Raw genomic sequence first — 23,857 nt, 5'->3', positions numbered from 1 at the left:
ATCACATGTGACTAATGTGCCATAAATGAGTAAAGCTATGTGTGCAGTGTGTCCCGGAGAGGAAGGGGTTAATGACTAGTGATGGATCCCCTTGGAGATACTGGCTAGCCCTGCCTGACACGTGAGGCAGTGAGCAGGCAGCCTGCAGAGCTGAGAGGGATGCAGGGCACAGGTGTGCGCGCTGGTAACCAGCCTGTGCCCTCTCAAAGCTGCTAGCGGTGCCTCCTGGAAGCAGGGCTGCTGGATGCCCCTGGCACAGACCCGCCTGGCTCCCATACCGCTGGATGGCGCCCCGGACAGCCTCCTTCCTCGGCTGACACTGTTTTTATAAGGAGATGGAGATCACTATCTGAGCCCCTGAGAGAGAGACGGGGGGACTTGGAAAAGATGCCTGGATGAAGCCCTGTGAGCCCAAGGGTCAGCATTCCTCTGGGAATGAATTTACAGCCTGACAGCATCTCCCTAGCTGGACCAGGACACCGGGTGAGTGTCCCTAAATCTTCTATTGACCCTTATACTATGGGCTCCACATGGTGTGGGTGCCACATGGGACGGGTGCACTATGGGACCGCTTGGGAGAGGTATGCAATGAGACTTCATGGGACGGGTACATTATGGACCACTAGGGAGAGGTATGCTATGGGACTTCATGGGACGGGTACATTATGGACCACTAGGGAGAGGCATACGGTGGGACCACACGGGATGGAATTACTATGAGACCACTAGGGAGAGGCATACGGTGGGACCACACTGGATGGCATTACTATGGGACCACATAAGAGAGGCATACTATGGGACCACCTGGGAGAGGCATACTATGAGACCACTAGGGAGAGATATACTATGGGACCACACGGGATGGAATTACCACATGGGAGAGGTATATTATGGGACCACTAGGGAGAGGTATACTATGGGACCACACGGGATGGAATTACCACATGGGATGGGTATACTATGGGACCAGATGGGATGGAATTACTATGGGACCACATGGGATGGATGCTGTATGTGGGATATGTACACTATGGAGCCACATGGGATGGGAATACTATGGGATGTGTACACAATTAGACTACATGGGATGGGTATACTACTGGACCACACAAGATGGATGCTGTATATAGTATGTGTACACTATGGGACCACATGGGAAGTGTACACAATGGGACCTCATGGAATGTATGCTGTACCAGATGTGTATACTGTGGGACCACATGGGATGTGTACACTATGGGACCACATTAAATGTATGCTGTATAAGGTGTGTGTACTGTGGGACCACATGGGATAAGTATATTATGGGACCACATGGGATGGATGCTGTATAAGATGCGTATACTATGGGACCACATGGCATAAGTATATTATGTGACCACATGGGGTGGATGCTGTATATGGGATGTGTACACTATGGGACCACATGGATTGGATGCTGTATATGGGATGTGTACACTATTGGACCATATGGGATGGATGCCATATATAGGGTGTGTACACTATGGGACCACAATGGATGGAGGCTGTATAGAGGATGTGTACACTATGGTACCATGTGGATTGCGGTATGCACACTATCAGTATTACATGGAATGGCTCTTTCACTGCCACTCAATAGAGCTATATTATTAGTTATTGTATATATTAATTATTATTAATTAATTCAAATAAATTCTAATCTCGCCACCCTATGCCATCAAACCAAGAGATCAGATATAACTATGTTCCACTCACTTGTGGAAATACCGATACTTTGCAGTGATAACCAACTCAGTGATCCAGCTGTTGCGGTCAATATCCCCATTACTCTCAACCATTGCTCATCTGGCTGTGCTTAATGGGAAACACCCAACACAGCTGGAATTCTAACGATTAGCAAGCACCAGCATACAGCCTAACTTGGAGTCAGACCTGCACCCTCTATACTTTATAACCACAGACACAGAATTAAATAACTTGTGGAATTATTGCAACAATACTTGAATGGTTACATCTTGTGTTCCTTACCCACTAAATAAAAAACTGATATTGTAAAATGTAAATTTTGGTTCCTACACATTATTTTTTATCTGATACAAATTATATTAATATGTTTTACCTTTATGTACATGTTTGTATAATCTAGTTGTAGATAGTTCATTTCAAACTTGCTTTCAGATAAACAAACAAACAAAAAAAAACAGTGCCTTAAATAGTTAAATATATATTGAGACTCCTGGCAAAAAAAAAAAAAAAAGTGAATTCTTGATTTCAAAATGTTAGGGAAACACCAGTGTATAATAAACTGTGCTGATATATATTATACGTATGTGTTATAATTGTTACAGAGGCAATTTGTGTGTGAATTCTATTTGTTTTTTGTTACTGTCTGCTGAGTTATTTTACTGAATGGACATCCCTCCTCCATTTATTTAAGATTGTTTTAGATAACAATACACATGTATTGCTTTGCCTAAGGGTCAGGGGTTATAGATTCTGTTTTGGAATGTTTAAAAAACTGACCTGCTAAAAAAAAATATTTATTTCACATGTGATTGATGATGATTTTTTTTTTTTTTGTTTGCTGGAATTGTTGTCATAACTGTACAGTCAGTAGTCAATTCTCCAAAACACACTGAGGGATCTTCAAAGTAGTATTTAATAACTAACTGGCTGCACAATGTCAGATCTTTTTTCCAGTTATGCTATTTTGGTCTCATGCCTTTTCCACTTCACTGAATTTAGTGTATAAATCCTATTGTTTAGTGAACAGCCCCCTCAGTAATTTGAAGTACTTTGTGGATGTCATATAGCCAGTAAATACTAGGATTTGTGACCTGTGAAATGTTTGGATTACATACGTGTTTGATTGTTTCACAGTAATCTTTCAGCATGGGACCTTAAAGTCCACCTTTTGCATTCTCTCACTGGATACAATGCTGTATAAAACACTAGACTTTTAAAAGATTTGTGACATGGAAGTGCTGTTACTGTATCAAAAAAATGTGTGGGAGACTTGAAAAGATATTTACAGTAGCCATACAAATCTGATCAGGGGAGTTTCAGTACACCCAAATTTCTAATAATTTTGTTAAAGGGACGGCAACATTTCTAATAAATTTGTTAAAGGGACAACAGAATCCACCAATATTCAAACTGGTTTATTATGCGCCTAGCTAATGGTCATTAAAAGGTTGCCCCAACCACCATGATCACTTTAGTTTTTTGAAGTTGTCATAGTAGAATAAGTCTGCACATCCAGAGTTATTTGTACTTGTGTGCTGGGGCTTAGTTACGGCACACGTAATGTAAAGTCTGTGTATAAAATACATCTGTTGTCAGCATGCACTGCACGCTGCCGACAAGCATAATCTGCTTATCCCTTGCAGTTAGAACCTGCACCGATCAGCGCCGGGAACTTTGCACAGTGCTGGATTAAGGTATATATATAACATTTGTAACGGATCCCCAATACTGCGACTGAGTATATCCGTTGAAGTCTTCCAGGTCCCGAAGTGAAGCAGTGATTATAACTCTGAGCTACCCAAACATAAGCCAAGACTTGATAAAAAATTACAATGAACTGATTTATTATAGCACAGTGGCCTGTTTATATACCCAGACCCCCAGCATGGGGTCTCCATTCATTTTTACAGTAAGCTCGCCCAAGCTCCTCTGTGTCTTGGCGATAAGAAAGCTTGCTTTTCCTTAAACTAATTATCTCCCAGGCACTAGAGGTACAACATATTATACTGAAACACCCCATAATACCCATAACACATATAGGAACCCCCACAAGTATTATATCTCCGGATAGCCTGGATCTGAGCGCCCACCATGTCCAAATTGCGCTCAGATCCCACGAACACAGCCGAATTGCCACCGGGGTAAAGTTTTGACCGGCCGCACACGTGGCGTCTGCCCAAATTAGTTCCAGAGAAAAAGTAGTAACGGTCGGTCACTTCCAAAATGAACCAACTGTCGAACGGATCCCCTGGCTCATAGGTAGCGATTGATCGCCTAGTTCGTGCGAACAATCCTACCGAACAGCGATCTCCTGTCTTGTCCGGAATAGAAGCAGGCGTTGACGCAAGATCACAGAGGTGTTCGCACGTGGATGTATCTGACTTTGAGTTCCATACACTCGACGACCAAGTCCTGCTGCCTGCGTTCAGGAGACAAGATTGTTCGAGTTATACGAACGGCGGCCACACAGAGAGAGCACTTAAGTTTGTGGTTAGTTTGAAGTTAATGAGCCAGGCGGTGGTCGGTGTTCAATAGATTGCAACTACCGAACTGAGGAAATCTATTTGGGTTCGGGGAAACTTATAAAACGAACTAGGAGTGAACTGTCCTTAGAATAAGGAAAATAGTGAGTTTGTCACAGGCAGCTGGGGAGGTTAACTCCCGAAAATGGTCTCCAACCTAGACCATAGTCGGTGGGCAGGAGGCCAGCTTCCACACTCCTCCAGGAGTTTGTGGCAAATGTCCATGTTAAAGGGTGTTTATCACAACATTTATTTTAAAAACACTCTTTGAGCGTTTTTGGTGAGGGGACTGAAAAGGGTTGGAGAAACCATTTAAATAAAGTACACTTGAAATGAATGTTGTCATTGTTTCTGAGCAGAATTTTGACAAAACTGAGTTAAAAATGCATACTGTATATTGTTATACATGTGCTAAACTATTCCATGGTTGGATTAATGCTGGAATTTGTTTTCATCTTTAGCCACCTTGTGCTATTAAAGGGACACGATAGATGCAGTACCTCATAGTGGTTATGGTTGTGAGGAATTTTCCTCTTTTTTTGTCATATTGTTTTTTGAGTACTTTGACAAAAATATAGGCACATGGTCCAACTTCTCGCTATTTCTTTTGATATTTATGTATTTTTATTTTTTTCTGTTTCCAAAACCATACAATCTTGGATGCCAGTGACTGGTAGCATCACCAACTTGCAGCCCATTATAGCTATCCTCCTAAGTGGCAGGTGAAGGGCTTGGTACTAGATGCAAGCTGAATCATGATTCAAATTTCAAAGAGCTGAGGTGATGGCACTAAAAGCCAGCTTTTACCATAAACTCTAAAATAAATGTAACGATTATTATGGTCAGAATGCCCCTTTCATCAGTGTTTCCATTATCAGGTTGTGTGTAGTTTAAAGGCTGCTCTGAAAATGTGTAAAATGTAGACAATATATATGATTAGATATATTATTATTTCTTAAAGTTTTCTGTCTTTTTAAGAGGTTTGTTTTCTGAAGAGATACTTGTGGTTAATCCAAAATAACTCAGTTGTAAAATATCACTTACTCTGTAGAATTTTACCCCAACTCAGCAATTGAGGCCTACATTTCACCAGTCACTTGTCAGCTCTCCACACGTTGGTATTTAGTGAATAAACTGCTTGGTCGTAATCTCTGCATACACACTCGACTAAGTGAATTACCTCATAACATGACATGTGAAAGGCATGGTAAATAATTTCCCTGTATAAAAGCATTAGTCCTGCGGGTTTAAGTGTGTCTTCCTTAAAAGGAGTAAAGTAAGTTTTATCTAGCGGAATGTGTATTAAATGAATGTATTGATAAAGCCCCATTATAGTTCACATATTGGGTGCTGTAGCTCCACAACAGCTATAGGCCCCACTCAAGTCCCCTAAAGCATTTCAGCTTGTTTTATTTCCCTCCATTTTTATTTTATAAAAGTGGTGTTTTTAAAGAGAAACCTGTCGTTTTAAATGATCCCTTAGTAATGCCTACTGGCGGTTTTTTCACAGGGGGAGATTCAGATTCACTGATTCCAGTCTCACACTCTGTATCTGAAAGTGTAAGTGAGTGGTTTCAATTAATCTATGAAAAGTATTGTTGGCGGATGGTGACAATTTTAGCGCATTTGTAGTGTTTCCCAGTATTTCTACGTGAGAAGCATCTAATTGGATACAAGTAGGTGGATAAGACTGAATAAAGGAGACTCCACGTGTGCCGGAATTCATGACAATTTAGTACAGTTTAATAATGCTGAAAGCAGGGTCAGTAATCTAAGTAGTCTAGCAGGGCTCAATATTTCTGCTTATCACTAGACACTGTCATGTGCAAATTTAACACTTGTGAGTAGAAATTCCCCTCTAGTGAGTTTGCCATGGACACTTGCAGTGGCAATTAACTATAAATGCCTGGATAGTAGCACTGGACTTGAAATTTTCAACCCTGGTTTAGGAACAGTCCATTAAAAATAAATAAATGCTATATATTTATTTTTTACTAATTGGACTGTCCCTTTAAGTTTTTTTTTTTTTTTTTTTTTTCTGTTCCGTAGGTGGTAAGATTAGCTCGTGGCTAGAAAATATAAAAGTAGAATTATCGTTGACTTGCTGTTAAATGCAGAATTTTTATCAAGTAGTGAAGGAACAAACTTCTGTGCAAAGAGTGATTTAAAATGTCATGCAACTTACGATAATATATAACCGGAGATATCTATGAATGGAGAGTAAATGGGACTGTGATTCCCCCTGCTAAGTTCTGCTGGCAGTTGTATGAAGTGTGACTTGCCAATTGCCTCTATACATGTTTCGGATTTTTAGTAAGAGAGCTTTCTTGGCATTTCAGACAGCTAACAGAGCTATTGTTTGATGCTAGGATGAAGAACAAGCTGCAGAAAATTGCAAAGAATTCTTATTCTGTTATAAAGTCGCCATGATTTTTATAATTGTTACTCCAATAGCTATTCAGACACATGTAGAATTGTTCTTTTTTGAACATTTGTTTTTTCACGCTTTTTATAACTCCATTTGTTTTTGTCAGTTTTGCAACACAATATTTTTGTATAACAATGTGTGCTTCTTTGCCAGAAGCTGTTGTTACTCAGTGTGCACAATATGCTAAAATCTGGTCAGGAAACTTCAAAATATATGATGGGAAACATATTGTGCAACAAGTGAGGTTCTTCGGTTTATGGCTTAAGGTTACACTTCCATATGATAAACAAAACAACCAAGAACATTTTAAAGCTAAAAGCAAAGAATAAAAAAACATAGGGCGATGCAGGAGACCATATCCATTTACCTAGTTGCCAGTTCATCTATTTTGGGCTAAAATGTGTAACTTCTTTGACATCTCTCCAAGAGAGATAAGCGAAAAATATTTACGCAAACATTTGACCATCTGCGAATCTCCTGTAGGCCATGATCTTGTTTTGAGGACCTATTTTTTCGTTCTTCCAACGGCCAAAAAACTTACAAAAAAAAAACACGTAAATTATATTCGTTGGTCAGAAATATTTTCTCCACTATGTGAAAAATTCCATACAGGGTTATCAAGTGAGAATTGTAGGGAATACAAAGTGAATTTTACCAGAACTGGAAAAAAATCCTCCAAGCCAGCTGTCATTCCAAACCGATTTAAATGTATTACTCGGTTTGAATTTAATTTGAATTCCAGGCATTTCTTACTTTAGGGAGTTAAACGAAGATGCGTAAATTGTTAGGATATAAAGGAAAATCATAATTTGCCCGTTTAACTATAATACATACATACAATTGTATAAATCCCCCCCCCCCCCAAATCTTGCATTTGAGGAAATAACACAATAAACTAAAGTTTAGTTTGCTTGATACAGAGTTAGGCAATGCTATAGTTACTACAAGAACTGTGCTTTAGGGCTTTATCCCAACAGTTACAAAATTCTGTATATTTATTCTGGTCAATGTTTCAGTTTGAAACGATCCTGACATATATTTTGTGTCAAACTTTTGCGCAACTTACCTTTTTGAAAAATGAAAATTGTTATGATACACCAGTTATCTAATACACTTTATTTAGATGGGGTGATATTTCAATATGACTCATTTGGCACAGTTCATAAGGAATCATTTCTAAACCTTTTGGTTAACTGTGAAACAGTCCTAGATAATTTTCTCACTCTTCAACCCCTGTGCACTAGATATCGGATACACCTTTATTCATGAATATTTAATGCACTAATAAGCAGTAAGCCGTGGCATGCTTGATGGGTGTGTATTAAATATTCATAACGCAGAAATTCAGATATTATTGCTGCCTGTTCTGTTCTCTGTATGATCAGTAGTAATAAGACTCCCCCCAACTCAATAGCTCCAACATTTATTGAAACCATTCTATAATTATTGCTGTATTCCATTCAGAATGCATTGAGTTTTAATATTATAGCTTAGAGGTAGGCAACTTTCGGCACTCCAGGTGTTGTGGACTACAGCTTCCCTGGTGCTTTGTCAGCATTAGTGGCTGTAAGAGCATTACGAGAGATGTAGTGAACACCATCTGGAGTGCCAAATGTTGCCTACCCTGGTAGAGGTTTCTGAATCATCTCTTTAATGTGGTTTAGAAACTGACGGAGTACCTTGACATACTGACAGGTACACGAGGGAGGTGCTGACACTGTGATATTTCTTCAACTAGTTTTTCTTGTATATACCATGTATACTAGTCTTATTAACACATATACTTCTATTATATTTATTTTCTTACCTCAAGAGAAAATACTGAAAGTATAAAATGAGCTATGCAGACTAGATGGGCCGAATGGTTCTTACCTGCCGTCACATTCTATGTTTCTATGTTTATATTTCCTACAAATCGTATTTCTTCTCTGGTCTTTTTAGATATTAGTTCCTTTTAGAAATGTGTTCTAGGCTGGGTTTTAGAGTGGCTCTACACCCAGGGATTGACCCTTAGACAATACACAGGGAAGGCCCGAGTCATCGTGCTGCCTGGTTCCAAGGTCTAAGTGCAGCTACATCTACACAATTGACCTCCATTCCAATGACAATCCAGAGAAATTCTGGCTATTCCGCAAATGAGACTAAGGAATGGCACTGCCATCTGCTGCATATGCAGGGGAGCAAGAACGACAAAATGCTGCCCCCCTTCAAATGCTCCATGTTTCCTACACTACCATCTCAGACCATCTGGACCCTTGTAGGGCTGGCTCTTATAACTCATTTAAAAATATACATAAACATAAAATCTAAAATAATAAAATATATAAAAAATACCCAATACAACTGAAGTTGACGCATTATCAAATAAATTCCCCAACTTCACAGACGCATTATCAAATAAATCCCCCAACTTCACATTTCATGATGTCATAGTGCATGCAATAAAAATAAATGACCTTCACACTTTTGCCTACAATTATAGTCTCAGAATTTATGCAAAGGAGGAACATTTAGAAATATATATATTTTATTTTTTTTGTTTTAGAATTTTTAAATTATATTATATAATTACCTATTATTTAATGTATTCCTTTATAGACTTTTGGTTTAATTTTTTTTAGAGATTTTTTTAAATTGAAAAACTCTTAAACCCTTCATACTATACTATATATAATAACAGCTTAGTGTCCACAGTTAATTTACAATGCCTCCGGTGGTGATTTTGGAAATTACAAAGCCATGAATAGAATTAAATATAGCAAAATATATATTCTTTGTGTTAGATGCAAATGTCATTGAATCTATAGCCTGATTTGCAAACATAAAATAAAACAGAACCACCTTTTATACACGTTAAAAGATGTATTGAATTTCTGCAAAATAAAATCTCATTACACAGACCTTGAACAATTGCATCTCTGTATAGATTATCACTTCAAGAATAAGGTCATTAGTTTCACACAGCAGGGCCAAATTCAGCTTTGCTTCATCCCCAAAAAATAGTAACTAAAAAGTTATTGGTAGTTTTGGCAATGTATGTAAAGGTATATCAGTGCCTTGATTTTCTAACAAAGAAAGAGATATGGAGAATTAATTTGATGTATGTCACTTAAAGATTTTTGTTTTAGAAACACAATTAAAGGACACATGCAAGTTACAACATAAAAAATAAGTAAATATGGACAGATTATGTTTTTTTTTTCTTCTTTATATTCTTAATTTATACTCATCCCGCCGGCATGAGTGAACAAAATTAAACAGGTACACGTTTGCATAAAGTATACAATTTGTAACAACGTAAATGTGAATGGCTGTGTTCAATGTACTGTGATGGACTAGGCAGTGGGTTGAGTTTTTTTTTTGTTAATTAAGTAGTGGCCTATTTGTAATCCAGGTGGTCACTTTGGTTTCAGACCCTGCCGAGGGTATGATGTGGGCTATCTCTGTTGTGTGTTTCCCTATCAGCTATGTACACCTATAGATTGCTGAGTTATTGCCGATATGAAGGGAAGAATGTGAAGTATAGTTTTGAAAGAGCTACATATCATGTATTATGTGTTTACACCTGGCCTATACTTAGATTTAGGATATTTGCATGAATGTGGTGGCCTAATGTGGCTATCCGTAGGATGTCTTTGTTTTACACCTCTGGGCTTCATCGACAGTGTATGTCTATTTGCTCTAGTAGAGAGGTGAGAAGGGGGGGAAGGAGGCCTAGTGACCTATACGATTCCCGGTAGGGTGTGCTAGTGTGAGCCTGTATTAAAAGCATCAACAGGTATCAAGACAGTTAAACACGCGAAAAATAAAAATAAAAGCAGATCAACAAAGTAAATTATAATAATAGGTTCAGCTGAACCCCCAACTATAAAAAAGTTATAGACATGGGTATCTTTCCTCTGGGACCAGGAAAGTCCATTACCGCCTCAGGACGTGGCTGCAGCATATACGTCCGATTGGGCCCTCTGAGGTATGAACTGGATAATTCTTGCGGGGTCCAAGATATGTGTTGTTGTAGTGCACTGCTTGTTCCAGGACTGGTTAGCGAGTCTCGTAGAAGACCGAGGGTTTCCAAGATGGCTGCGGCTTCCTTGAGATCACGGACAGTGTGGGCAGAGTCCCCTTTCAATATGTGGAATAGCCGTGGTGATCTCCAGCGGTATGGAATATCTTGAGTGCATAGCAGTGTGATGAAGGGTTGTAGGGTTTTTCTCCATTTCAGGGTGTCCCCAGATTGGTTGGCATAAAACATGAGTGCCACAGATCAGTTTTCGCACCGGGGCCCCATGGATTGTGTGTACGCCACTGGCTTCGGGATTCGGAATATCCCATCGAACGTAGCTTGATTAAATGCGGGAGTTCCGCGGCTTGGATCTCCTCTGGGATAACTCTAATCTTGAGGTTGTTTCGGCATCTGGCATCCTCAATCATTGCAAAGCGGTGCTCGAAGGTTGCTTGCTGTGCCTTGAGAGTCTGCACTTTATTGGAGAGAGTGGTAAGTTGCTGAGCCTGGTCTGCCGCTGCCATCTCCACTGTTCCGGCTCACCAAGCCAGTGAGATCAGCCCGAAGTGAGGCCATGTCAGCCTTTAAGGTTAGCTGGATGCCATGTAGCAGCTCTCTCAGAGTTGCATTTGTCACTGGATTTGTGTTGGCATTCTGTGGGGCAGTATATGGGACTATGGATGCACTCACAATAAAGAGCTTTTTACAGTTAGATTTCACTTAAGCAATGTGATTGTGATCTATGAAACAAACAGAGAAATTAACAATGTAGCGTGACTGTATTTAATGTTAAACACAGTTGATGCGTGGTATTCGACTCACATGTTTCTGAGCTCAATTTAAAAGCGGTAAAACATAAACCTCAGTACTGTAATAGAGGTTCCTTGCCTCTTAAGGTGTCCCCATACATATTATATATTAATATTACATATTATTACGTATCATATATTGTTTTTTAAAAACAGAGATGGATTCCATTTAAAATCCTATTCCGCATTCCGACTAGTAAACAAGTTAGTAAATAATTGTATGTACTAACCCTGTACATATTTGTATAGAGCTATCATATCTCCATCGATGTGCCTTTTTTTTTCTAAAGAAAACAGACATATAAGTACCGTATATACTCGAGTATAAGCCGAGTTTTTCAGCACATTTTGTTGTGCTGAAAAACCCCAACTCGGCTTATACTCGAGTCAGTGTCTGTATTATGGCAATTTACATTGCCATAATACAGACAATGAGGCTGTGGGGGCTGCAGAGATCTTACTTACCTCTCCTGCAGCTCCTGTGAGCTCTCTCCTCCTCCGCGGCAGTCCGTTCAGCACCTCGGTCAGCTCCCAGTGTAAATCTCGCGAGAGCCGCGGGGTCATAGTGCAGCTCTCGCGAGACTTACAGTGTGAGCTGACAAAGGGAGCTGCACGGACCGGCGCGGAGGAGAAGGGAGCTGACAGGAGCTGCAGGAGAGGTAAGTGCTCCCTGCCTGCCCCCCTTCTCCCCCCCACTGAACTACCAATGCCACTGGACCACCAGGGAGTGAGAGCCCCCCTCCCTGACCAGCTAGCAAGCAGGGAGGGGGGACGAAAAAAAATAAATATAAATAATAAAATATGAATAATTAAAAAAATAATAATAGTACAAATAAAATAAAATAATACAAAATAATAATAAAAAAAATTAAAATAATTAAAAAAATAATATTAAATAAAATAAAATAATGAAAATAATAATAAAAAAATATTAAAATTATTAAAAAAATAATAATAAAGTTGCCCACCCCCCACCAAGGCTCTGCAACACACACACACACACACACACATACACACACTGCATTCATACACATGCTGCACACATACTCATACACACACTGCACACACTGCACACATACACACACACACACTGCGTTCATACACACTGCACTCATATACACACACACACACTGCACTCATACACACACACACTGCATTCATACTCATACACACACTGCATTCATACACACTGCACTCATATACACACTGCACTCATACACACACACACACACTGCACTCATACACACACTGCACTCATACACACACTGCACTCATACACACACTGCACTCATACACACACACTGCATTCATACACACACTGCACTCATACACAGGCGCTGCACTCATACACACGCGCTGCACTCATACACACGCGCTGCACTCATACACACACACTGCATTCACATACACACTGCATTCATACACACACACTGCATTCATACACACACACTGCAAATAAATATTCAATTAATATAATTTTTTTAGGATCTAATTTTATTTAGAAATTTACCAGTAGCTGCTGCATTTCCCACCGAGTCAATAAGTTTTCCCAGTTTTTTGAGGTAAAATTAGGGGCCTCGGCTTATATTCGGGTCGGCTATACTCGAGTGTATACGGTAAATACACATTGCTATTGTCTCATTTTCGTTATAGCACTGTTATGGTCGCCATTTTAATTTTTATTGGTTAAAATGCTAATTAGAAAAAACAAGGAACAATCATTATTGCAACTTTTTATTGGAACTTTATTTTGTCTTTTTTTAGGCTATTAAGTACATGTCTTTTTATTTGTACTTCAATTTACACATGTACTGTTGTGTAAGTGCTACATACAAGGTGCTCTAGGTTGCTGATCTCTGGCAGTTCTGGATATGTTCTAGAGTAAAATTTGCTCCTATTGGGTGTATTGGAAGACGAGCCAAATAGGCCATAACCATTGTCTTGTGCATGCAGGGCCTTTTCTCCCGCGTTCTCTATATGCTTCACTGTGTCAGTTCAAATATTACCTATGTGCATTTTGATTACGTTCCAAAAGTACACAAAAGGCACTTTAATTTCTAACACAGTTTGGTTTGAACTTGACAATGTTCCTTATCAATATCCTGCAGTGTTAGAAAACTGGCAAAATCTAGTAATTTCAAGAATACATGCAGAGATCAAGGGAATATATGATTTAGAACAGAGAAGGGCATCATTTTTAATTGCAAAGTTTTACAAAAATTACACCGGAAACCTTTTCACTTACTGCTGATAGTTAATGAAATTTTAACTCCTTCGGGGACCAGGTTCAAGTAAATACCTTGTTATTTTACCAGCCCTAATATGTCATTGATCCTGAATGTGTTAAGATAGTAATTGCATTAATAACATAGTTGCCTAAAACATTTGAAATTTATATATAACTTGATTTTAAATACTGTTAAAATTAGTGTGTGTGTGTGTCTGTCTGTCTGTCTCTCTATCCCCTTTAAGTGTATAAGCTATTTTGAAATATAGGACTGCATAGGTCTCCAGTCTACCCACCAAACAATACTCAGCCCGATTATACACAGACAACATGAGTAAGGTATAAGAGCTTCGGGAACAAGCTAGCAAATATAACAAAACTAAACATAACGTAACACAACCAACTGCTGCAACTGGGACAATGAGTAGTTTCCAAAGTTCTTCAACCGAATGATTCGAGCCCTTATCACCAACTTCAACTTTACTGGTTCTTTTTTGCAATAAAACCTGCCTATGGGTGTCCATTGTTAAATTATTATTTCAGCAGGTAAGGTTCTCGAGTGCCGTGAGAATAATGAAGAAGAAAAACCTGCAAATAAAACCACAGTATATTAAACATGATAAGAGTGTTAAAGAATGTTGGGGTGGGTAGGTTGCGTCTGCAAGTGTTGATCTTCTTGTTTAACTGTCCTGACAAAAAGAAGGGCAAGCCTATTTATAAAACCCTTAAAATACTAATGTAGCGGAGCTGCAATGCTGAGAATGAATATCTCCACTGGATTCCTCGGGAGCTGGACGGTAGGACTGGTTAGTGAATACAGCCCATTACCCCAGTAACACAACACACAGTTCTGGGAGTCAACTGATTTTTACTAGCCCACACACGGCTTTTTGTGCAGAGCCCCATAGTATATGGTCTCCAGGAGTTTACCAAGTTTACAGGGAATTTTTCAAAGAGGCACTGGGTCTGAGCTATAATTGAGCTTGGAATTTTAGATAAATCAATTATCTATCAGTTACATCCGAAAAGCGCTCAGATTGGTTCGGTGGAACAGGTTCGCTATTCGGGTGAAGATGTCACCAGCCGGCCACGAGGTGACGGCCCAAAAGAGTTCCAGAGAAGTACCGCTGCCTGTGTTCGGGAGACAAAATGAGAAAGCACTCAAGTACTCCTAAATTGTGGTTAACAGCCAGGGGTGGTCGGGATTCTCAGTTAATAACAGGGGGGGACCACACAAGTTCTGTCCGGTTCCCAAACAGGGAGTACGGATCTGTTTGCAAGAACTTCATATGGGTTCGGGCAACCCCAGAGACTGATGACAGGTCTGCCACAACTAGTTTTTGTAAATATTGACTTGAAAGGTTGAGAAACAGAAGTAAGAGATAGGCACTTGGGTTGGGTGAGGTCAATGGCAGCTGTATTGGACAAGGCCAAGAATGTTTTGGCTCCTTACAGAGCCATTTTAAGCTAATAACATTCATAACACAGCAGGATTTATAACAAAACATATTCACAAAAGCAGTGCCATGTGCAAAAGCAATCAGAGTCATGTGCAAAGTCATTAAAACGTGTGCAAAACAGACTAGTCATATAATGATGACATCATACCATTAAACCTTCACACAACTGAACATCTAACATTACATATAATAAGAATGACATAACAATATATTTATATCAAAGACAACATACAAATATAAAAAAAATAATATTACTTACCTTAATAAGTGCATAAAGTGCAGAAGAAAGAAATAGAAATTGACTGAGGCCGATGACATCACATGAAATTCACTTGACCGTGAGAAAGTGCCAATGCCCAGGAATTAGTATCCAATCTTAAAGAAAATTACTTACAACTCCTGAAAGTTCCAGAAATCAAATTAGAAAATAAGAAAGGCTCTAATTGGTATAACAGGATCAATAGAATAAGGGTCACGTGAACGCGATTCCAATTTTGTTATTTGAAACATGATCTAAACATATAATCCACAATGAAGTTATTATAGAGAGCAAGATTAATAAGCTATTGTAAGGAAACAGGGAGGGAAATTAGAGTTGTATAATGACATATACTTCCTCTACTACATCGTTATCATGTGATTGGAATATTGGTCACCAAGAAAATCCTCAGAGACCAGGTTACCAAGGTAACTTGATGCCTCTAATAGCTAAAAGATAAATCAGGTTACCTTGGTATGGCCTATCAAGGAAACAGTAACAATTGGCTGTCATGTACCCTTCCCTAATTGGTCCATGGTTATTGTTTATGTTTACACTTGATCTGACATGTTTTTTGCAAACATCTGTAACATGCATTGGAAGTTTAATTACTGGGAAGGAGGTAGCCGTGCATAAAGGTTTAATAAATCTCTGACTAGTTTGCACTGTCTTGTAATTAGGCGTGCATGTCTGCCATAGTCAAGATGTCAAAATAGGATAAACACAACTCTCGGAACCATAGCGTACGAAGGTTAAATACTAACATCTACGGAATTATCTATATATTTAGCACAGTCAAGGAGTTGCATTAGACCATTTCCTTTGTAATGAGAACACATATTCTACTCTAGAAGAGGTCACTGTTATGACCATTTTTCTGAACTGCAATGTTTTCTGGCACATTGTGTTGAGATATTTGTCCATGATATTTGCATCAAAATTGTGTGAATTTTGCTCAGCAGCACATTTGTAAAGTGAAGGGCAGTGTGAATGATTAAACAACTATCAAGGTTATTCACTATAGTGAAAATTCAAAGTGAATTTCAAATCTAAGGTTGAATTAGCCAAACTGGAAAAACTATCTAAGTTAGCTATGCTTTTAGTTGAGCTTCGTTGTTCTTGGACTTAAAATTCACGTTGAATTCTCACTTTAGTTAATAAGCCTGTATGACTTGTAAGTCATGGCCCATTTGTCTGGACACAGTTCCATAAAAAAAAGTGCAGTAGGAGACAGATTTGGACTTTTTTCAACTTTTGCATTTTTTTTGCTACTGGAAAAATGATTTGGCAGGACTCCATGTTTCTACTAAGCAATACACATTATATTCATTCTATATTTTATTTTTATTTTTTTTTCTTGCTTTTTCTGCAACAAGTGAATTATGCTACATAATTTAAATCAGGCTATATAGTGAGAAAACAGTGCACATCCCAGAACATACTGATGTGTTAAATCTGTACATTAAGAGATAAAATATATATAAAAAAAAAAAAAACTGGCCTGCCTAGACTCTTGGAAATCTAAGCAATTAATCGTGGCTGGCCCAATAGCTATTTTTAAAATTGCAGGATATTACTGAAATACGAGTGAGGACGAGATCTGAAGAGGAATAATTTTGCATGTGGTGTATTACAAAGCATTCTGGGAAGGTTGTAGAAATGCAATCATTCAGAGCTTCTCCGTGCAGCACAGGTTCTTTTTAGAATTTTCCTTATGGTGTGCAGTTGTTATGCATCAGTATGTTTTAGAATTTAATTGAGTCACCGGGGACTTTTTGCTACTGTTTTCTCTTGGTACAACATTTTATTAATGTTTAGCATGATTTAGAATTAGAGGCAAAACACAAAGGGGAAAGTTTTAACAGCTCCTTAGTCTCACCACCACCCTCGAAATTTTCCATGAAACCATTAAATGTGTAGCACGTGTCCCTCAGGACACGACTGTTAACACGTTAGAAAAAAACATATATTATTTGGCCTAAAACTGATCATGGATGAAAGAGCTATATGAAACATACTCAGGGGTTAATTATCTATTAATCCTATCTTTTACCCTTTTTTTTCTCTGTGTTACTTACTCCTACGTGCGTATAAAAATCTTTTCGTTGTGTTCAAGTATTGTTACCGTGAAGAACTCTCTTGCTGACTATAAAGGACATTTTAAAGAGTTATTTTGAATATCTAACAAACAAAAATTGCTAACAAACCATGCGGTGTAAACCTTTGGTAATGCAGGTTGTTATGTAGTAATTATTCACAAGGGTGTATTAAATGTCAATAAAATTATATTTGCAAACTCATTTGTATGATTCATTGTAGACATTCCCTGTATACCTTAACAAATTCATGCTATAATTACCTTAAAATGTTATATCATGCATTTGTTACTGAAAAGAATATAAATTCTTATAAAGATGTGAAAATTTTCCATTCATAACCACTCTCTGCACTCCGTCTTTCAGACAATGTTCAATTCAAGAGCAACATTTTTCAACTAAAGTAAAGTTTTGTTTACCAATTGTCTTAGCAAATTCCAAGTGGGTCACATTCACTGCAACACCCAGTACTATACTTCATACACTGATCAGCTACAACATTAAAACCACCTGCCTAATATTCGTGTAGGCCCCCATCGTGCTGCCATATCACCTCTACTGCATCGAGGCATGCCCACCACAAGGCCTCTGAACATATCCCGTGGTCTCTGGCACCAACGCCTTAGCAGAAAATGCTTTAAATTGCAAGGTGGGATCTCCATGGGTTGGATATATATCCCACAGATGCTCAATCAAATTGAAATCTGGGGCATTTGGAAGCTAAGGCAACACCTTGAACTCTTTGTCATGTTCCTCAAACAATTCCTGAACAATTTTTGCAGTGTGGCAGGGTGCATTATCCTGCTGAAGGAGGCCACAGCCATCATGGAACACCATTGCCATGTAGGGGCATATGTGGTCTGCAACAACTTCTAAGTAGGTGGTACATGTCAAAGTAACATTTATATATGAATGCCAGGTCCCAAGGTTTCCCAGCAGAACATTGCGTATCACTGCCTCTGCGAGCCTACCTTCTTCCCATAGTGCATCTTGCTGCCATCTCTTCCCCAAGCAAACAACGGACATGCCATGCACCTGATCTAACAGAAAATATGATTCATCAGACTAGTGTCACGTATTATAAAATGTCAGACAGGAAAAGTTGTGCCAAACAACATTACTGTCCTGACAGGAAAAGTTGTGCTGAGCAGCAATCAAATCCACAGGAGGATTTGTGCTGAGCAGCAATTATGCAAATGGAAACCTGGTAACTGCCTTTGGGGTCATCAGATCCAGAGGAGGGGTATTTAGGCCCAGTTCGCCTCTTGCTCAGTGTCCTGTCGTGGTTTCCCTTGTGGTTGTCCGAGAACGCGTTATTTATTCTGGTAATTCTGGTTATTTGACTTTGGCATTGTTTTTGACTTCCCTGTTTTCTGGCATCCCTGACCCCTGCCTTTTCCTTATCGTTGTGTCTCTTTCTGTATCCCTTGACCTCGGCTATTCCTGACTATTCTTTGGTACGTTAGTCCGGCCATTCTAAGGTCCGGTATACGTTACCTAACAGTCCTCTGTGTTACACAATTCTACGTACTGGATCATACTGTAATCCTGACAACTAGCACCATTGTCCAATTCTGAAGCTCACATCCCCACTGAAGATGCATTTGGCAGTGGACTCTCTGATCAGTCTGTTTTTCATCAATATGAGCAACAATCATGGGCGTCTGCAGGGGAGGGCAAGGGAGGGCCGGCATTTGCACTTGCCCTTTAAAAAGGGTGGACTGAGAAGCTGCCAAGGAGTGTGCCCGGAGGGCCCAGTAGTGCAACTGCCACGGTCACAAAAATCGTGAGGAGGGGGCGCCGCACAGTAAGACCTCCAGAAATCTGATGGGGCCACCTGATGACCATCTTTAATCAGGGGCCTGGTAAGGCACCACGGCCCTTCAACAGCGCGACTGGGACCCTGCTCTATGTGATACCACTGTGCTGGGAGGAAGTGAGTACAACGCACTTCCTCCCAGCTTACAAATGCGGTATACATAGAGGGAAGGAGGGAGAGCCTGGAGTCTGGACCCAACTCCCAGCAGACCCAGCCATATGATACTGGACCCCAGGGAAGCCACGTGGCGCCATCAGGGAGGCTTCCGATGCACTGCTTGTGCTGAGTGCCTCGAAGGGTTGAGGCACTCAGTGAAGAAAAAAAATAATTTTACTTTTTTTTTTAAAATAAAAAAAAAAAATTAACCCCCCCTTCCCTCCCTCTTCCCTCCCTATTCTTCACTGTGGGGACTGTCTGGCAGCCCCCCTCAGCAAAATACGACTCCAAGGGCCATGTGATCGCTCTGAAAGAGCAGTCACATGGCTGCAATAGGCGTCTATATGTTGCCTGCGTGGGGAGTGCCTGAACTGACAGTCAGTCCCCCTGCTAGTGAAAAAAAGTTTTTAAAAAAGTTTTAAAATAAAAAACAAAGTTTAATAAATAAAAATTTTAAATAAATATATATATATATCTTATGTATAACGTCATACTAAGTGTATTTTTTATCAATATATACATATATTAATAAAAAATACATTAAAAGTAAAATTACACACATATATACATAATATATATAACAATATATATAGTGTGTATATATTATTCTAAAAAAGAATAATAATTAATTAAAAATAAATAATAAAAATGTAAAAAAAATATAAATATATATGTGTGTAATTTTATTCTAACTGTATTTTGAGATACATTTATATCAAATATCAGGTCCGCCAATTGAACATTGGAGTTTTTGACCATTGCTCTCACCTGTAATTATTTCAAGTTTGAGGATACTTTTTACCTGCAAATGTCCGGAACTGCAATGGATAATTGCATTTATGTTCTGCTTTAAACAAAAATAATTCTATCAAAATATCAACATAAGATCCTAAAATATTTACGCTTTGTGGATGACGTATACCGCATTTGGAAGGGAACCCCAGAAGAACTGGATCTGATGATAGAACAAGTTAACTTATCTTCATTACCAGTCACATTTACTCCTGTTTGGCACCATGAATACATACAGTTTGTGTATGTCATAGAGTTTAGAGATAAGAGGTCTGTAGGATATAAGTTATATCGGAAACAGACTGATCGCAATAATTTACTACAGGCAACGTGTTTCTCCTCAACAATTCAAGGATTCCCTCCCTATATTCCAATTTCTATGAGTTCTGCGATATAACAGTGAAACTAACAACAAGGAGGACCAGCTACAGCAGATGTGGCATAAGATGTGCTATTAAACATTGTATAACATGTGCCACGGACCATGTGATTTACTTGATTACCTGCCCTTGTGGGCATACATTGGCAAGACTGATTTGGCGGTTAGGGATCGTATTCGAGGCCATCGCTCAACCATCAACACTGCCTACCGAGATCAAAAAACAGATAAACCATTAGCCAAGCACTTTCTTACTATGGGGCATTGTCTCCCGTCCATTCGATTTATTGCTATTGATCATGGCCGCCCTTTACCCCGTGGGGGTGACAGATCTCGAGCATTACTGCAAACTGAGGCTTATTGGATACCTCATTTGAACACTGTATCCCCAAATGGTCTGGATGAGAACATAGTGTGCTCCATGTTTCTATAAGTTTACATTGCTTTAAATTGCACCTTTGTTAGGTAACTGTAATTTCATCTGATGACATGTTCTCTTTTACTTTGCTGTTTGCACTTATACTGACATATGGATTTGGGCCTCTTGTAGAGCCCTCATAGGGGTTATCTAGATTACGTATTGTTTAATTATTTATTTATTTATTTGCTTATTTTCAGCTATGTTTCTTTTGCATTTAGAGATTATATAACTTTGTTAAACCATTTATATATATATATATATATTGTAGAGGTGTATGGTTTACATAATATGAGCCAATTTAAGTAAGATTTTTTTTCCCCAGCCTGTTCTATCAACAATAGATTGTTATAGGATCTCTGTCCCACAGTTACCTTTTTTGTATCTGTGGGAGTCTATGCTTTTATTTTAGGAATACATTAAGTTTTACTCGGGGCACGTAGGAAGCTATTTCTCACTATATGCATGGTTTGTTTCACTTTTGTATGGCACATTTAGGCTTTATTTATGTTTCACGGACTTCACTTAGTCCATGTGTTTGTTCACTCCAGCTTCCGCGGTCCCTGTATGATCCTCCGTTTCGGAAGATTAGCTTTAGGCTATCTATATGAATTGCGGGTGTTTGGTTGCCCTTGGCAATGGTTCCCTGGTTGCCACACTTTTTACCGTGGTGACGCAGCTTCCTTCACTTCCAGGTTTACAATCGGGTGGTGGAGATTCACTTCACATTATCGGTAAGTTTGTATTTGATTTCTGTATATATTTACACTGCTATAGTTTGCAATTTTCTGATCTTGAGAAAGATCTTTTAGAGGTTGAAACGTTGATCATCTGATCTTTTTTGCACAATAAATCAAGTTATAGTTTTCAAATCCAGGAGTGTAGCTAGATTGTTTTTCTATATATTTATATCAAAATACACTTAGAATAAAATTATATATATCTATGTATATATAAATGAAAATAATATGAAAAATACATGTCCATTTACATAATTACATAAATGTACACGTAGACTTCAAATATATAAATATGTATATATATATATTTAAATTCTACATGCATATTTATGTAATATTTTTACATCATTAATACATTTTATTGATTGCAATTTGGGGGACCTGCCTGACAACCCAGGCCGAAAGTCCAGAGAATTTAATTTGACCCTGTAACTTTCCAAGACATCCTAAAACCTGTACATGGAGGGGGGGGGGGAGACTGTTTTACTCCGTAGATGTCGCTGGACACAAATATTAGTTTCAAAACAGTAAAACATATCACAGCGATGATATTGTCAATGAAAGTGTTGTGTTGCATATTTCACACACAAACGTCCCTTTTACTGATGATATCATTGTTGTAATACGTTTTACTGTTTTGAAATTCCAATATTTGTGTTCAGCGAAGTCTAACGAGTATAACAGTACCCCCCATGTACAGGGTTTATAGTGTTTTTGAAAGTTACAGGGTCAAATATAAGGCCTTTTTTCACATTGAAATTTGCCAGATTGGTTATGTTGCCTTTGAGAGGTATGGTAGCCAAATAATGAGAATTACCCCCATGATGACATACCATTTGCAAAAGAAGACAACCCAAGGTATTGCAAATAGTCTGCTTTTAGTAGCCACTTAGTTACAAATACTGGCCAAAGTTAGCATTAATAATAGTTTTTTTGCATGTTTAACACACAAACAAATATAAATGCTAACTTTGGCCAGTGTTTGTGACTAAATGGCTACTAAAAAAGACTGGACATACCCCATATCAAATACCCTGGGTTGTATACATTTCAAAAATATATGGTTTGATGAGGTTAAATTACATTGGCCGGGTTCAAAAATGTCCCAAATAGACATGGGTGCATGATGACCAGCTGTGAAAATTCCAAGTTGGAAAACTGGAATGCGCACCCTCCAAATAAGGTATTTTAGCCCCCAGAGAACCTGACACACCTATACATGGGAGGTATCACTGTACTCAGGAGATGTTGCTGAACACATATTGGGGTGTTCTTTGGCAGTTACCCTTAAAGTTCTCATTACATGTATTCTTTAATTGCTATGTGTGTCAAAAAAATCACCAATTATTAATTTGAATTTGGCATAAATTGGTGGTAACATGGTTGCATGAAAAGAGTGTGCCCTGGTGCCCCCATTGTAAGTAGTCAAACCATTCTAAAATCTGGGGTCCACCTGGCACTGCTCTTCACCTCTCTGGTGGAAGCCTACGGTTCCTGCTAGGCGCTTCCGTTAATTATTTTGCAATGCATCAGCTGATTGTTGTCAACCAATGAACTAAGCCCTGCACTGCCAGGATTAGTACAGTGAGGAGATCTTCTTGTGCCCAGTAGACCTTAAGTAGGATGTTAAACCATTCTAAAATGGAAGCACGATAGCACTCTGTTGAGTTGTAGTCGTTATGGTGCTTGGAGCATTCATTTACAAGCAGCAATTATTATAGTAAAATCTTTAGAGTCAGAAAAAAAACCATAGCACCCTTTATAGATCTGCTAGTTTTGCTTCTACATGCATCATAACTTAGCATTGTTTGTGTCACGGTATATTTCTCTCGTCCTGTAGTTGAAAATATTATTTTTTTTTCCTGATGGAAGTAGCAATACATAAATAAAAGTCTGTAGAATAAACATGTCTTCATCGGTTATTTCATTTATGTGTTCTGTCGTTCTAATAAATTATGTATATTTGGCTGTCCTTTAACATGTTCTTATAGCAGACAATATTATATGAACAGGGTGTATTT

General features: G+C 38.7%; 1 protein-coding gene across 2 annotated transcripts in view; it reads left to right on the top strand.

The window, feature by feature from the left end:
- The first annotated feature begins 232 nt into the window (after positions 1-232).
- Positions 233-23,857, top strand: part of SGCG (sarcoglycan gamma) — a 263,284-nt gene continuing 239,659 nt past the window's right edge. For both annotated transcript variants that reach the window (XM_063429771.1, XM_063429762.1), the window contains exon 1: positions 233-483. In XM_063429771.1, the coding sequence (XP_063285841.1) occupies positions 436-483 (48 nt within the window). In that variant the 5' untranslated portion in view covers positions 233-435. The remainder of the gene's footprint in view (positions 484-23,857) is intronic.

The sequence above is a fragment of the Pelobates fuscus genome, chromosome 1 (assembly GCF_036172605.1).
Source record: "Pelobates fuscus isolate aPelFus1 chromosome 1, aPelFus1.pri, whole genome shotgun sequence".
NCBI lineage: Eukaryota > Metazoa > Chordata > Amphibia > Anura > Pelobatidae > Pelobates > Pelobates fuscus.
The sequence above is the reverse complement of the archived record's forward strand: the minus strand, read 5'-3'. Positions and strand labels throughout refer to the sequence as shown.